Raw genomic sequence first — 15,391 nt, forward strand, 5'->3', positions numbered from 1 at the left:
CAGGAATGTGTGTCTCGGCAACAAAGCCTGCAGATCCCATGGAGAAGAGAGAGAGACGCTCCTGAGAGGAGGTAGACATCGCAGGAAGGAACTTCGTAGGGACCAGAGAAGAGCATGCTGCAACTCACAGCCCAGGGTTGACTGAAACAGATTTTGGAATCAAGGAGCTGACTGTGAAGATGCAGCAGGAGAGTTATGAGCATTTTTATTTCTGTTTTCTTAGTAATTTTCAGTTGCTAAATAATTTTCAGTTGCTAAATAGTCTCGTTTCTGTCTTAAAAACTTGGAGAGACTGAATTTAAGGCTTTATCTGTCTGGGAAGCTTACTGTAAAAAGTCTATGTACATATACCTCAAAGCCCTGGTAAATACCATGTCTTGGTGGTGCTTTATGTTGTTGATTATACTTAAATGTTCCTACTGTAATATCAGCCTTATTTCACAGCAGATTTGTTTGATATTTTTTTCTTTGCAAATTCAGAAGTTGGTGGTAGATACCAACATTAGGATGAGGCTTTGATCACTAAACTTTTTGCTTGGAGGCACCCTCACAAAGTTATTTATTTTAATTAGATCTGGTTACGTAAATTTTCTTATTGGAGTAGCTTTATTTTTAACAATTTCTTTATACTCTCTCCAAGTTGTTTTCCTATTCAGGGTATTTATTTCCAACACAAGTATTTAGAGCTTTTTGGAACAGACGTAGGTTAGTACAAGCTTATCTTTTAACTGGGAACTTCTCAGTATTTAGAATTTTTAAGTACTAGTTCCTCAAACAATTACCCTGCATAAATATTTTTTCCCCTCAGTAGTGTATCAGATATTCTTAGTCTGAGCATACTTTTTCATATTTTTTTTTAATTTAAGGCAATACAGCATCCCAATGATGAGAAGCTGCAGGAGAAGGCATGGGGTGCAGTTGTTCCATTAGTAGGCAAACTAAAGAAATTCTATGAATTTTCTCAAAGACTAGGTAAGTGGAATGATACTAACTTGGGGATTTTTATCTTCATTAATTAGTATGTTTGGTATATTCAGATGTAATCTAGGTCAGCAATTTATTAGTAGATAAAAGCTTGTATCACATAGATTACTTCCATATCCTGGATTGTATTTATTTATGTCTGTGTACTACCTTCTTGCATGTGAAAGCAAACTTACTTCAGTGGATACCTGAGAGGAGAGAGAAATAACGGGGGCATACTCATCATCCTCTTTCTCTACCCCTTTAGTAACCCTAGAGAGCACTAACCAGCAGGTTGTTTTGAAAAATTAGTAGATTAATTCATTGGGAATTAGTTCTGTTAGTGTTTCTGATACCAAGAGTAATTAGAACTGACTATATTATTCCCCCTCAAACACCAGAAATAATTTGGTCTGTGGAAATACCCAGTCTTGGTTCATGCAGGTGCAATACTTAAGATGGCACTTCATGCTTCTTACAACAGTTATGATCATTTTTATTTCTGAGTTTTTTAGTACTTTTCAGTTATGAAGTAGTCTAGTTTCTATCTTAAAAACTGTAAGTCAGGTTGGTTTTGTGTCTAAGCTGATAAAACCTATTAGACGTGATTCGTTGATTTGTTTTTTCACAATCTGTTGTTACCTCACTTTTAGACAGCGTTATTAGCATAGCTCATGGAGAAAAGGTGTTTGTGGTTCAAAAAGTGGAAGCTTTTTGCAGGCAAATTCTGCTTTTTTAAAGAGGTGAGGTATTTTTCTCCAGAGAATGAGCAGGAAGTTGGATTACAAGTTTATTGTAAAAGCAAATAAAACATGACTTCTCCTGATAGGTAGGTACCTCTTGAATTCTGTGTTATCTTAAAGACTATAGTCTGCTGATACATGGTATTGAAATACATTTTGCACAAACGTTGCAGACAAAGCTTGAATAAAACTTTTCAAGAAGTTTTTTCATGGCTGTCAGTGCTGATTGCACCTAACCTTTACAGCAGTTTATAAGTAAATATGATAACAGTGGCACATAGAAGCGATTCATCAAGCCCCTTTATTATTAATTACCATGTACTTTGGCAGATGTATGTTTTAAGTCTAGCATGCAGGATATCAGTCAGTAGAGACACAGCAAACACATGCAGTTGTATATTGCAAAATATTCTCCTCTCATTTAAGAGGCAGGATTGCGAGGTCTGTTAGGAGCCCTGACAAGCACTCCATATTCACCAACGCAACACCTGGAGCGAGAGCAGGCTCTTGCTAAGCAGTTTGCAGAAATTCTTCACTTTACACTCCGTTTTGATGAGCTCAAGGTAAGAACTTGTTGAATTTTGTAAACACAAAGGCTAGCAAAAAGAAAAGAAGCCTGAGTAGTGAAGCAATCTGAGTTGCTTTCTGTCTGGAATAGAGCATGCAGTAGATACTCAAATATCTGCTATGCTCAGCTTGTTCGTGTGACCTAGAGTTAGATTAAAATGGAAAGCAGATGAAATACCATATTATCTTTAGGTACTTGTTACATTACAGTTCATATTAATCATCTGAATTTGGTGTATCTCTTGGGATAATGCTACTGCTGTTTTCAGTATGTGCACATCCATAGTCCAGCTGTTTTCTTGCTAATGTGCAAAGAGCTAAACTGAAATTGTATTCGTTTACCAGTCTGATCCTTGGAGTCAAACCAGAAAGTCTTTTTTTTGTTTGTTTGTTTGTTTGTTTTAAGAAAAAAACACAACAAAAAACCCCAAACAAAAACCAACCAAACAACAAAAACCCCAAAACAAGCCCAAACCCACACACCCAAAAACCCCCCAAAAACTACTAATCTCAAACTCCTGTTTAGGATACTACTCCTTTTCTTCTTCTTAGATCTTGTTCTGAAAAATCTAAGAACTTAACCAGAAAGCTTTATGGTCTACATACCACTTCTTAACATGTCAAAGCCTTATTTACTTCAGCAGGCTGAATATTTTCTTGTTCTCAGTATTATATTTTATGAAAACTTGTTCTTGTATTTTTCTTGAGGAGTTTGTCACAACTTTTTTGTTTTCCATATCTATGTAGATGACAAATCCTGCTATACAGAATGATTTCAGCTACTATAGAAGAACTCTGAGCCGTATGAGGATTAACAATGTCCCAGTAGGTAACCCTTAGATGAAATGAAATGTAATCTTATACTACCACTAATCTTTTTTTCATGTACAGACAACTAAATTCTTTTTTCCTTCTGTTTTATAGGCAGAGGGAGAAAATGAAGTAAATAATGAATTGGCAAACAGAATGTCTTTATTTTATGCTGAAGCAACGCCGATGTTGAAAACTTTAAGTGATGCTACAACAAAGTTTGTGTCAGAGGTAAGAATATAAATTTATGGCTTGGATAGTGTACTTCAAATCACTGCAGGGCCAGGCATCATTATAGAACTCAAAACTCTTCTACTAGTCTTAATCTGGAATCTAGAGATCAAACTTTTTTTTTTTGAAGCATCAAGAAACATAAAGTATCTCTCTCAGATGATGTAGAGGTTAGAGTAAGTTCAGCTAACCGCCTTGTAGATGTGTCACAAAAAGTTACTGGGTAACGTTATAACATTGGTAACAATTGGTAGCGATAGATTTGCTCAAGGAGGGACGTGGGAGAGGTAAGGATGTTGCCTGCGTTTGGTGGTGACTTAGAGCAGAAACTTCAGAAAATTGAAAGGGAAGCCACTTGATTCTCTCTGCTTGAAATAGGGAAGAGAATTGAAATTGTAGCTCCCTTTTCTCCTTCCCAAGACACTCTTGTTTTGCTGTGTGAAGTCAACTATACTTACATTATTGCAGAAGAGGGGAGGAACCTGAACTGGAAAAGTATTCCAACATTTTGACACATCCCTGTTTATCTTTAACTACCTATATAAATAGCACTGATAAAATCCAATCACTACAAGTATTGTGCTTGCCTTCTGGTAACTGTGATTTTTATCTTACATGCAAAGAATGCACACTATTTCTTAACAAAAATAATTGTACATTACATGATTAAGACAAAGATACATTTGTCTTAATATTTTCTCCAAGTTCTGATTTACACTTGAAACACTTTGAGAAAGATGGTCTCTTATTTTACATTTCATTGAGGTGTTTGTCTGCAGTGATTTTAAGTCTTACTTTTGTAGCAGATGCCTCTTCTTGGCTATAAAAATTTCTGTCCTTAAAAAGCAGGTTAGGGGATTCTTTTAAAAACTTCCCAAAAGTCAGTAGTGTCAGTGGTGTATTTCTTTAACTACAAACAAGCAAGCAGAACCCGTATAGTACACTTTGGTCTGTAAGTCAGTAATCTGTATTGTAACATTTCTAGAAACCAGCACGAGGTTACATGACTTAACCATAGTTATCTTGATATTTTGAATTCCTCCACATTGCCATGCCAGCAGATTGCTGATTTGATTAAAGTTTTGTAGTATAATATTTCACAGTAATTGAATTGGAAACTGTTTATCTTCTGCAGAATAAAAATTTACCGATAGAGAATACTACAGACTGCTTAAGCACCATGGCTAGTGTGTGCAGGGTCATGCTGGAAACCCCGTGAGTATAAACAGTGCTTGTATTGTGTATGAATCATCACTGTATGACATGACTTGTGAAAGTGAAATAAATATATTTGGGGTAATTAGGAGCTGGGGTGTTTTCTTTTTTCCAACTTAGTTTTTAACCTCAACATGAAACTAACTTGTCTCATTTTGCTAGCCGTGCAAATCATGCGGTCTACTTTTCTGAACATATTAATATTTAAAAATAGAATGGCTCTGAAAGCTAGGCAGCCTCTTGGCACTCTTTATAAATGGTTTTCTCATGTATAATTCAGGAGAAAATACTATTTGAGCATGATTGCCTAGGGCCTCCTGAAAGAGGGGCTATGGGCAATGGGTTGGATGGCACCTCCTTACAGGTTGGCTTGGCTGGTGGCTGTAACAAAACTACAGCACCCCTGCCTGGGGAATTACCAGACGACTTTTGGGCACGGAGGCAGTCTGTTGTGTACTGTAAATTTGAGAGGCACTGGGAGTATGAACAAAAAGTCAAACTGAACTTTGGGGTTTTATCTTTTTTTTTTTCTTTTTTTTTTTCTGGGATCTAAATAGTTTCCCCATTTGTAAAATTACTCAGGCATGAGGTATGTTATATTTAAATAAGCTTCTGTCCAAATACCACAGTACATTTGTTTTGGAGTACATAAAGAGCTCCAAACATTTATATTTTTACCCTGCTTGGGAATGATCTGTCCCATTCAAGAAGGTATTTAAGCATTTTTCATTAAGCTTGCTTTTTTTCCTTCCCTTTATTTTTTTCCTGAGTCAGAAGTTTGGGTTCTATGTGTATTATAAGGTGGCAGGGAAAAGGCAGGAAGCATTGAAAGCAAAGTTAGTATGTACTTTTTAAATTTATTTTTTTCTGCAAACAAACCAAAAAACCTGAAATGATGTAGCAGCAGGATGCTATTTTAGGTTTGAGAATCTTTGTTAATCTCCAGCTAACTCTTTCTAAGCAGTGGTCTGACTTATAGGCAGGTTATTGAAAGGAAAAAGGGAAACTCCCAAAACTCTGCGGGATTGGGAGGGAGTTTGGAGTTTTTGTTTTGTTTTTTTTCTCTGAGGATTTACAGCACGATTTTTCTCTTTAATCTTATTTCAGGCGTTGCTAGTAGGCACTGTCATCTTGTGTTTGATAGATAATAATCTGTGGTTTTTAAATTACAGTGAATATAGAAGCAGGTTTACAAACGAGGAAACAGTATCATTCTGTCTGAGGGTAATGGTGGGTGTCATCATACTCTATGACCACGTGCATCCCGTGGGCGCTTTTGCCAAAACTTCAAAAATCGATGTAAGTTTATTGTTACTAAATAAACTTTTGAGTATTGTGGTGGTTTCACTTGGCTAGCAGCCAAACACAGCCCCCTCCAGGGAATAAGGGAGGGAATCAGAAGGGTAAAAGTGAGAAGATTCATGGGTTGAGATAAAAACAATTTACTAATTTAAAGAAAATAATAATAATAGTAATAATGGAATATGCAAACGAGTGGTGCACAATGCAGTTGCTCACCACTTTCTAACCAGTGCTGGAAATAACAACAGCATCTAGTTTGTTCCTCCCTATCTGGTATAAAGCTAGGCTGATCATCCACCAACTTTCTGCTGTTGATTGATAGTTAAGTCTATGGAATACATGCTGTTACTGTATGCTGCTCCTGGTTGTTTCAGATGGGCTATTATCCCATTGTATTACCTACAGAGTTTGCCATTATTTCACTGGCTGAATGTAATAATTCTTAAAGGATTTATGATAAACAAAGATTTTTGTTTACAGTTGTTGTTTTTTTTTAAGATCAATAAAGCAGAGCTTGACATCAAAGCTGCATTTTTGGCAGATTTTTAAGTAGCTAAGCCATTCTGCCATAGGAAAGTGTAATATTGAAAGCTTAATTCCTTTCTAATATCAAGAAAATGTCTTTACACTGCTGCAGTTTTTAAATACTTATCTTTTTTCTCTGACAAACTGAATATAAAATGCTTCTGTAAACTTAAAAGATATTGACATGAGAGGAAATGTGTAATTTTTTTAACTCCTAGATGAAAGGATGCATCAAAGTTCTTAAAGACCAGCCTCCTAACAGTGTAGAAGGCCTTCTAAATGCTCTCAGGTACTCTTATTCTTTTATTTGAAATAGTTTTATGTGAATTTTCTTAAATTGTCCAGAACCTTTCCTTCAGCAGCAAGGTATTCATTCAGTGTTATGTGTAAAAAGTGGATGTGGCTATTGCAGGCTTCTTTTCCAATGTGTCTTGAGACAGGGATGCATGAAGAAGCGACTGTGTTTTAAAATCTAGGTTGTGAACTTGTAGTTATTCCTTCTAAGATAACTTTTTGCATGCTGTAAGTACATGCAGGTTAAGAATGAGTCTGTAGATGTAAGCAGAGCAGACATTTTACCTGAAGTTAAAATTGATGTCAAAGAATAATCCATACTAAAAGCTAATTAGAAGTTAACTGTGGTCACATCTACTGACTGAACCACCAGACAGCCACGTGAGCAGCTGTAGCACGCACGCTGCGACTTGTGCCAGCTTACCAAAGAAATAGCTGGGTTAGTTTGCATTGGTCATATCCTCAACTGTGTGTGGTTTGACCATGGCTTAATGATTTTATTTCTTAGTAGTAGAATTTAAGAGTAGTTTCATGTGATTTTTATGTTTCACAGATAGCTTCAGGCATGTAAGGCAGATAGTTTTTTGGTATCTCTTTCGCAAAGTATTTATAGGGAGGCTCTTAAGGCAAGAGTCTCAGTGTTTTTGCTGTAGAATAGATGAGACAAATTGCCACATTAATTGGAGAGGTAAAGAAAAAATAATAATTCTGCATAGAAACCTAAAAAGTGCTAATTTGGGCCTTAACTCTCTATCTGTAGTCAGTAACCTGTTCTTCATGTGGGTGTCCAGCATCAGAGGAGTGGCAAGAAGTGCCAAAATGTGATAGGCAGATGAGGGCTTCATTCTTGTCCTTACTTGAAAAACTACCATATTACTTTGATAACAGTTAATTCTAACTGGGTATTGTTTTTTGTGCACTCACTTTGAAGTGTGGAAGCTATAGTTTGTCTTGCCTGAAAGTGTGCAGTTACACTTTGTTTTTCTTATTTGTAGTGAAACTGCTTTAGTTTCATTTACCTCCTTTTTTGTGCTAAGATGTGGTAAGAAGTGAAAGAATGTGGTATTATAAGTGGCTTCACTTAAAAAGTTTTTCCAGATTATTAGCTGAAGGGAAAAAAAATAAATAAATCTGGGCTTAATTTGAGACTTCATGTGAGTATTTCCATGCCTAAATCTTTTTGTTACTCATCTCTGAACCTCCTGTCCATGATCAGTCTTTGAGATGGTGATCAGTAAAACACAAGCTTCCAGAGGGAAAACGCTATATTAGCATTAATTTGCTGACTAATTTATTGTGATTGCAGCTTCAAATGAACACTGATTTTTACTAGTAACCCATTTTTCCCCATCATGGTTGATACTGTTAGTAAAGTATATGGAAAATAGTTCAGGTACTCACTCCGTTGTGCATTATTTTGGGGTTAGTATTGTAAATTTGGTCTGTGATGTCATGCTGAACTTTCACCACCCCACCCCATTTCATGCATACATCCTTTAACAGTCCTGGTTTCATACATTGGATTACTTGTTTGGGTAAGATATTTTTTTTTTTTTAATCACATTTGGAATAGTTAGGAAGAGGTACAGAGGTGAGCTGCTATGTGTGTGTGGTGAAAGTAGATTGAAGATGGTATCATGAGAAATTAAGTCCAAATCTAAGTCTTTGACTCTGGAGGAATGTTAGAAGTTCTCAAGTTTTCTGAAGAGATAGATAATGTATCTTACAAGCAAATGGAAAATGGTATGGGTTTTCAGGAGGTATGGAGGAACATCAGCTGTTTATAATCTTGAATTCATACAAGTACTGTAATCATGTTCAGCTTTCTTACATGGGCAGAATATCAAGTGCAATAACTTTGCAGGATTTTAGAAAACCTTTAGGCCTCTTGTTTGTGGAAAGTATACATTACCAAAAAGGGCTGAAATCTGTACTGATGTTAATTTCCAAAACAAAAAGTCATTGTGTATTCTTCAAGTGAACAATTAAAATATCACTGCAGTTGTGGATAACAATGAAAGTGCCAATTTGACTTGTTAAATTTAAATTACAGAATAACTTTTAACTTGGATTTAGATTACAGTTAGAGAAGGAAGATCAGGGAAATAAATTGTACAAACAAGCCAGCATTGAGGATATACAGTATTTTCTTTTAAAATAAGAGATGATTGAGTTCTTTGTAATGATTTAAAAATGTGCTAGTGTCCCAGAGAATTTTAAAGAGGGAAGGTGCTGGAATAAACACGTGTGTATACCCTGTAGTTTTAGCAGCACAGGTACTTAACTAAACAGGAAATCAGACTGAAAAACAATAAAATCCATTCTCATTGAGGGATCCTAGAAAGGTTTGGTCACTGGAAGTTTTGAAGAAAAGTTTCTGAAGGATGTTTTATTTGAAGTTGTTTCCTATGGACAGAGACCTCAGAGTTACTGATAATCACCTATCACAAGTGGTAATAGGAGTGTGCTATGAAATTACCTCTGAGCATGAAAGCCAACATGCAGCTGAGCTGTTGGGTTGTAATTCTGATTGATAATGGTGTTTTCTGATCAGAATGTCTGATTTGTGTACTTGGTAACCATGGAGTGGGTGATGGTCCATGGCTGAGGGATTTACCCTGGTTCAGTCAGGCTGAGCCATAAACAAAGAAATTGTGTATTTGTTAAGCCAAAGTAAAATAGCATCTATGCTCTTCTCAACTTGATTTTTATTTCTGTGTTTAGGTACACAACAAAGCATTTGAATGATGAGACTACCTCCAAGCAAATTAAATCCATGTTGCAATAACAGTTACCTGGAATTCGCACCTGCTGTAGACAGACAGTATTCTGCAATGACTGAGATGCACAGATTTATTTTTTTTTTTAGTGATTGCAACTACTATCTCGTTCATTCTTGCTTTTTGTTTTCTCTCTTCCTGTTTACCCTTTTTTTAATCACTTTCTCGTTCTTAAGTAAGCTCGGACTTCTTTTCTGTGCCAAATCAATGAAAATTATCAATTCTGGAAAGTATTTCTACTTTTCAGAATAGCCATCCTAAGTGGCAGCTAATTATGCGTTGCATTTGGATTTCTCTGTACTGGGGAAAGATTTGTGACTTGAACTAAATATTTTTAAACTTGTGGTTTTTTCTTTTTTTGAAAAACTAATATTTAATATTGCTTCTTCTGCATGGCAAGACTGCCTACTTCTGCTATTTAAAAATCCCTTGATGACTTCATTTTCTATTGCAGCTTATTTTCATGTGCAACCATGAGGAAACTAAAAGCAGATTTGTTTAAATTAACTGTGTTTGTACAAAATGGTACCCAACACAAAGGTTTTTTTAAATGAGTAAAAACTGTTTTGTTTAAAAGTTACGTTTGCATTTTGACTCATTTTTGTAAGGATGTATGTTGTATGTTTAACCTTTAATAACTAACGTTGAACTGTGGTGTGTGCGTAGCAAAATTACGTATGCATGTTCATGTCAAATGATTGGCTGTGGATAAGATAATAAAATCAGCTTTCATTTTTCTAAGTGTGGTTTGTTTTACCAGTATTTTGAGTGAGATGTCTTCGTGCTCTTTGGATTTTTACAAAAAAATAAATTTATAAATTTTATATAGTGAAAACTCTGCTGTTTCATTACCAGTAACCACTAGTCTAATCCACTGATTTAAGCCTAATGTGTTTCAGGGTTCTTGCTCTACCCTGTGTGCTGCTTCCCTGTCCTCAGAAATCTCACTTGTACAGGGTTTGGGGGGGAAGAATTTTGTGCAGTCCATATAGATCCCAGGTTGCTGAAGAACCTGCATCTTGACTATCCATGTTGAAATCTCAAAGTCATCAGAAATGACATTCCACATTAGGCTGCCAGTTTGGCTCTTTCCAGACCAGTGGTGGGGAGATAAACTTCCCTCATTCTGTACTGGTGTATATTCTCAGGGATCTAGATATTTTGAACTGGGTGTACAATCTGAATAATCTTAGCGTACTAAATAATGTTTCCTGTTTGCCTTGCATTTTATCACAGGAAGTGTTAAGCTTTGGTAGGTTGGTGAAGAAAACAAAGCTTTTTTTAGGAGGGGAAGTATTGAAGAGGAAAACGAGAATTGAGAATTACTAGAAAGAACATCTCTGGAAAATGACACATTTTGCATCAGTGGGAAAACTTGGGTGCACCTGGTGTGTGTGACACTGGTGTGATGCTGCCTAAAAGGAGTTGTCAGTGTTCTGCAAAGAAGATTTGAAACCTGCAGGCAAGCGTGAACACCCTTGGCTGGACAAATAATCTTCTGTAACTTTATATGGTACATTAGCTCTGAATAAAACATACTGGTGTGACCATGCTGGATTTCTTGTGGACATCCCTTCTGCACCATCAGGAAAGAGTCTCCTTTTTATCTTTTGTTTGGTTTTGGAAATAAAAGAGCTGAAAAATTTTAAATGATGAAGAGTTTGAAGGAGGTACAAGTGTGTATCGCTGGTTCCTGGATGTCCTTCTCTCTTAGGCAGGGCAATACATTTTTTCTTTCCTGCCAAAGATGCTCAGCAGAGGTCCCTGCTACAGAGAGAGCAAACCAGGTGCTATGCTGGCTGTGGGAATAAAATACTCTTGCTTTGGCCTGATACTGCTCTCTAGTCCTTTTGAATCAGCAGTTGAATCCAGCTGAGAAAGGACAAAACTTGATTTGTTTTTTTGTTTTGTAGGTTTGCAGGTTGGTTTTGTTTTTGTGGGTTTTTTTGTTGTTTTTTTTTTAAGAAAAAAAAAATCTTTCCCAGAATCGCATGAGTGTTACAAACTTTATGCAGCCAACCATTCTGCATGTATCTGAAAGCGTGACTGTCCTCAAGGGTTCATTACCCTGAGGAAAAAATAATTTAATCTCAGCCTTCTTACTGTGAATGCAGTTATCAAATAATACTCACAGGAGGGGCAAGTATTATGTTTGGGAAGCAAAGCCTTCTAAAGGAAACACAGTTTACAGAGAATAGGTTTTAAGCACAACTCCAGTATTTGACAGTTTTTATTTCTGATCTTGTTGGAAAACTGGAACAGTAAATCCAGCGTGGGTGCTGTTAGGGAAGAGCTGGCCATGTAGCACATTTCTTTTTCTTTGTCTTGTCTCAATCGCTGCTGACTAAGACAACACAATTTCTTCAGTTGACTAGTTTGGACAGCTCTTCCTTTCTGCTGCCCTGCAAGTGTCTTTGCCTTTAAACATCGTTGTTCTTGTGGTCTGAGAATAACTGAAGCTTTCCTTTTTATCGTCCAGCATTTGTGTTCTGCAGTTTCTCTGTGTACGCAGCTGGGGAAGGAGATGAGAGCTGGCGTGCCTTTGAGTTGGCTGGCCCACGACTCCACAAGCTTCTTGACTTGTGAGCTTTCCAAGAGAAGAAAACAGGCCTTCTAGTGCATCAGGCATCAGCTGTTCATGTTTTTTTAACTGGAACCACTGCATGCTCACTGCTCAAGCTTTGGTGCTTGTTCCTTGCACAGCCACTCTTTAATCTTTTCCCTCTCTCTGCTTTAATTCTTCTCTTATCGGTGGTAGTGGACAGAAGAGGAGCTGGCAGGCTTAGCACTAAGTATTTGCCACTAAACAGCTTTTATGAAAGTTTTTGGGGAAAATTGCTCATTTTGCATGGCACCAGCCTGGCTTATGTAATACCCTTGGGGTACTGTGCTGGGTGGCACTCAATGATTTAAATAAATGCTCTGCTCAAATTTACTGTCATCCCCCTGCTGTGAGCTGGTGTAACCACCCTGTAGCTGTTGTGAGTGGAAGGCCTTCTCCTCGTGGTGTTGTGTCTCTGGGTGTAAATGTTGCTAATTTCTTGTGGGCTTCAGATTCTGGACACAGGTGGGTCTCTGGGGGAAATGGGTCCACAGGGGCTTGTGTGATGCATGTCACCATTCACAGACAGTCAAGTAGCTTCACTCCTGATCACAGGAGCCTTGGAGCCGCCCCACAAGCCTTGTATTTGTTTCTGCAGTTCTTCAGTGCTGGCCTGCTTACATGGTACTGATGTGCTTCTTAAAGTTTCACATAAAAAGTACACAAATTATGGAAATATTTCTCCTAAAAAAGTGTGCTTTCCTGCCTGTACCTTCTGCTTGTAAACCACATCAAGGTGTAATTTTGCCAGGAATGCTGCCTACTTCCTGGTAGTTTTATTATGGCTGGAGCAGATCTGGAGAGGGAGATCCTGAAATGGCTTGTTGCAGGTGGACTTGAAGCATTCCCAGGCAAACATCTCATTCTGGATACACCATCCTCTGGCTGTTCTCTCCTGGCTCACAAAGCCAATGCTTCCTGTTTTCTGCAGTGGGGATGTGGTCACTTCAGGCTGTTCCTTCACTAGAAGGATGCTCATCCTCCTTTTCTTCAGGTTTTCTAAATGTAGTGTTGTCTTTCTGTCCCTGAAACAACTTACACCTGTGAAATGAATGTAAAGAACTAACAAGGAGTAGTTCGTGCACTTGCTGTGAGTTTAGACCTAGCTGTGGCATTTCAAAAGTGCATCTGTGTGGAAACTCACTGTGATGTTTACTGGCTGCTGCAGACACGTGTCCTCCCAAGTCCTGCTTGAGGCAGGAGACATCCTTGAGGATACCCTTCTTGGCTAAGGTGATGGGGTTACTTGTTTCTCAAAATTTTGCCTCTTTGCAAAGCAGCTTCTCTTAAACTAGGTGTGAATTACCAGGCTGTTTGCTCATGCTCACTCTTCTGGTCTTTCTATTGGCCTAAGCAAAGTTTTTTTCACTCTTTTCCCCAAGTCTGGTGTGATATCTGCTGGCTGATCCATAGTAGCAGCTCTCCACGTCAGGGACAGTGAAGCGAGGACTAAAGCAATCCCACTATGAAGTTTGTGCTCTCAATTTGCATATGAATTTTGTAGTCCATGGCTATCACATGGCATATTTAAAAACTGGATGATTGTGTCAAACTAGGTGCCCTGATCTGGGGCAGCGCTTTGCTTCCTCTCGCTAACAATCCTTCCAGGTAGGTCTCATCTTTTTGTTTCATTACCATGATGGTACAAGGGTGCCTGGACAGGCTTCTCGCTTCTGTTGAAATTGCACAGAATCACAGAATTGCCTTGATTGGAAAAAACCTTTAAGATCATCAGGTCCAGTCATTAACCCCAGACTGACAAGTCCCCGACTAACCCATGTCCCTCAGCACTATGTCTACACGACTCAAACACCTCCAGGATTGGGGACTCCACCACTGCCCTGGACAGCCTGTTCCAATGCCTGAGAACCCTTTCAGTAAAGAAATTCTTCCTCATCTTCAATCTAAACTTGAACAGACAAGAAGGGCTGTACCTGGTGGGCGGATCTATCCAGGTATAATCTGACCCTGGTTCTTGAATCTGAGCAATTTTCTCATCCCTTTTTGTCACCAGCTGTAGCAGTGTGAAGTGGGTGTTTGTGGAGTTGTATGGAGCAAAGGTGAAGTCACCTGCTTACTGCGGGGATGTTACAAGACTTGGATGAGTGGTAGAATAAAGTTTTCCAGGTGCTCTGGTTATTTCACCAGCAAATGCTTGAGTGCATGGGAGGATGGTGGCAGGTTACGTGGACTTGGTGTGTTACAAAGGTGCTTACAGAGGTTGCCTTGGTGTGTGAATGGTCGCGGAGCTCTGGGGCCGTGCTTGCAGCCTTTCCTTGGGTGCCCTGCTATCTGTGTGTTTGTTACAGCGTCACACAAACCCCTTCGTTTTCCTTTTGAAAATTGTTTGTCTAATATATATGGAATCATGTTGGTGCTGTCTGGTATCTTCCATGTGCTGCTGTGATTAGGAATGATTGAGAACAGGTCCTAGGATGGTTCCTGGGACCTCAGTTTGTGCAACGGGAGTTGGAGAAATTCAGGAGGTGTCTTCTCCCCTGTAGCAGTCTGCTGGGACCTGCAGGGGTCTGCTACCCCCTGCAGGCACCTGCCCTCGGGATGTACATTCTCTGCTCACACTTGAGCCTTATCCAGAAGCCAACACGTAGCTGCAGGGGACAGAGGTGTTGGATAAATGAGGTGCGGAGTTACAAGCAGCTGGTGACTGTGACGATGAACTGGGACACTGGAGAACCGTGCCCTCTCCTGGCTTCTGCCGCAGGGTTCCTCATTAGTGGTGGCAAATCCCTTTTGGTCCTAAAGGTCTTTGGAGGCATCTCTCTGTGCCTTCTCCCCTTCCTCACTATCCAGGATGTATTGCTGATGTCCCCATCTGCAGAAGCACAGGTAGTCCCTGCTGCAGGTGACATCTATATGCCCTTTATGGCTTTGTTTCTTGCTGGTAACCATGTACACCATGAACTGAGGTAGAGAAGAGGTGACCTCTATAGTCATGGGACTCTAAGACAACCCCAAGTCAGAGCTGGCCTGGACAGAGCATGTGTCTGGTCTGGTCCATGGCCCATCTTTTCCTTGGATGTAGGCAAGGAAAAAACCAAGCTGCTTATTTGATCCTGGCTCCCCATCCTCCCTCATTGCATGATTCCACATGTGCCAGTTGTGTCAAAGTGGTTCTTGAATGTTGGCCAAATGATGGGCAAGTGTCCAGGCTGGGGAAAGGAGTCTGTGCACACATCCAGCTCATCCCATGCAGCTGGAAACACCCATCATGTGAAGGGGCACGAGACAGGCGTCCGATTGCAGGGAGGCGGGAGATGTTGCAGTAGAAAGCTGATGTCCCCATAACCAGCTATGTGACCCCTGATCAGCACTGGTGTAATTAAAACCAGTGTGGGAGC

The 15,391-nt window shown here is 39.0% G+C and overlaps 1 protein-coding gene across 2 annotated transcripts in view; it reads left to right on the forward strand.

Annotated features, from left to right (window-relative positions):
• CYRIB (CYFIP related Rac1 interactor B) overlaps positions 1 to 10,168 on the forward strand; it is an 18,244-nt gene extending 8,076 nt beyond the window's left edge. Inside the window, exons 3-10 of one of the 2 annotated variants that reach the window (XM_010167819.2) lie at positions 867 to 972; positions 2,133 to 2,269; positions 3,021 to 3,102; positions 3,202 to 3,314; positions 4,450 to 4,529; positions 5,702 to 5,828; positions 6,575 to 6,645; positions 9,375 to 10,168. In XM_010167819.2, coding sequence (XP_010166121.1) covers positions 867 to 972; positions 2,133 to 2,269; positions 3,021 to 3,102; positions 3,202 to 3,314; positions 4,450 to 4,529; positions 5,702 to 5,828; positions 6,575 to 6,645; positions 9,375 to 9,438 — 780 coding nt within the window. In that variant the 3' untranslated portion in view covers positions 9,439 to 10,168. Of the gene's footprint in view, positions 1 to 866; positions 973 to 2,132; positions 2,270 to 3,020; positions 3,103 to 3,197; positions 3,315 to 4,449; positions 4,530 to 5,701; positions 5,829 to 6,574; positions 6,646 to 9,374 lie in introns of both variants that reach the window. The other variant, XM_029084892.1, reaches the window with a different exon arrangement.
• Positions 10,169 to 15,391: the final 5,223 nt, after the last annotated feature.

Source organism: Antrostomus carolinensis, unplaced genomic scaffold (genome assembly GCF_000700745.2).
Source record: "Antrostomus carolinensis isolate BGI_N321 unplaced genomic scaffold, ASM70074v2 scaffold2470, whole genome shotgun sequence".
Classification (NCBI taxonomy): Eukaryota; Metazoa; Chordata; class Aves; order Caprimulgiformes; family Caprimulgidae; genus Antrostomus; species Antrostomus carolinensis.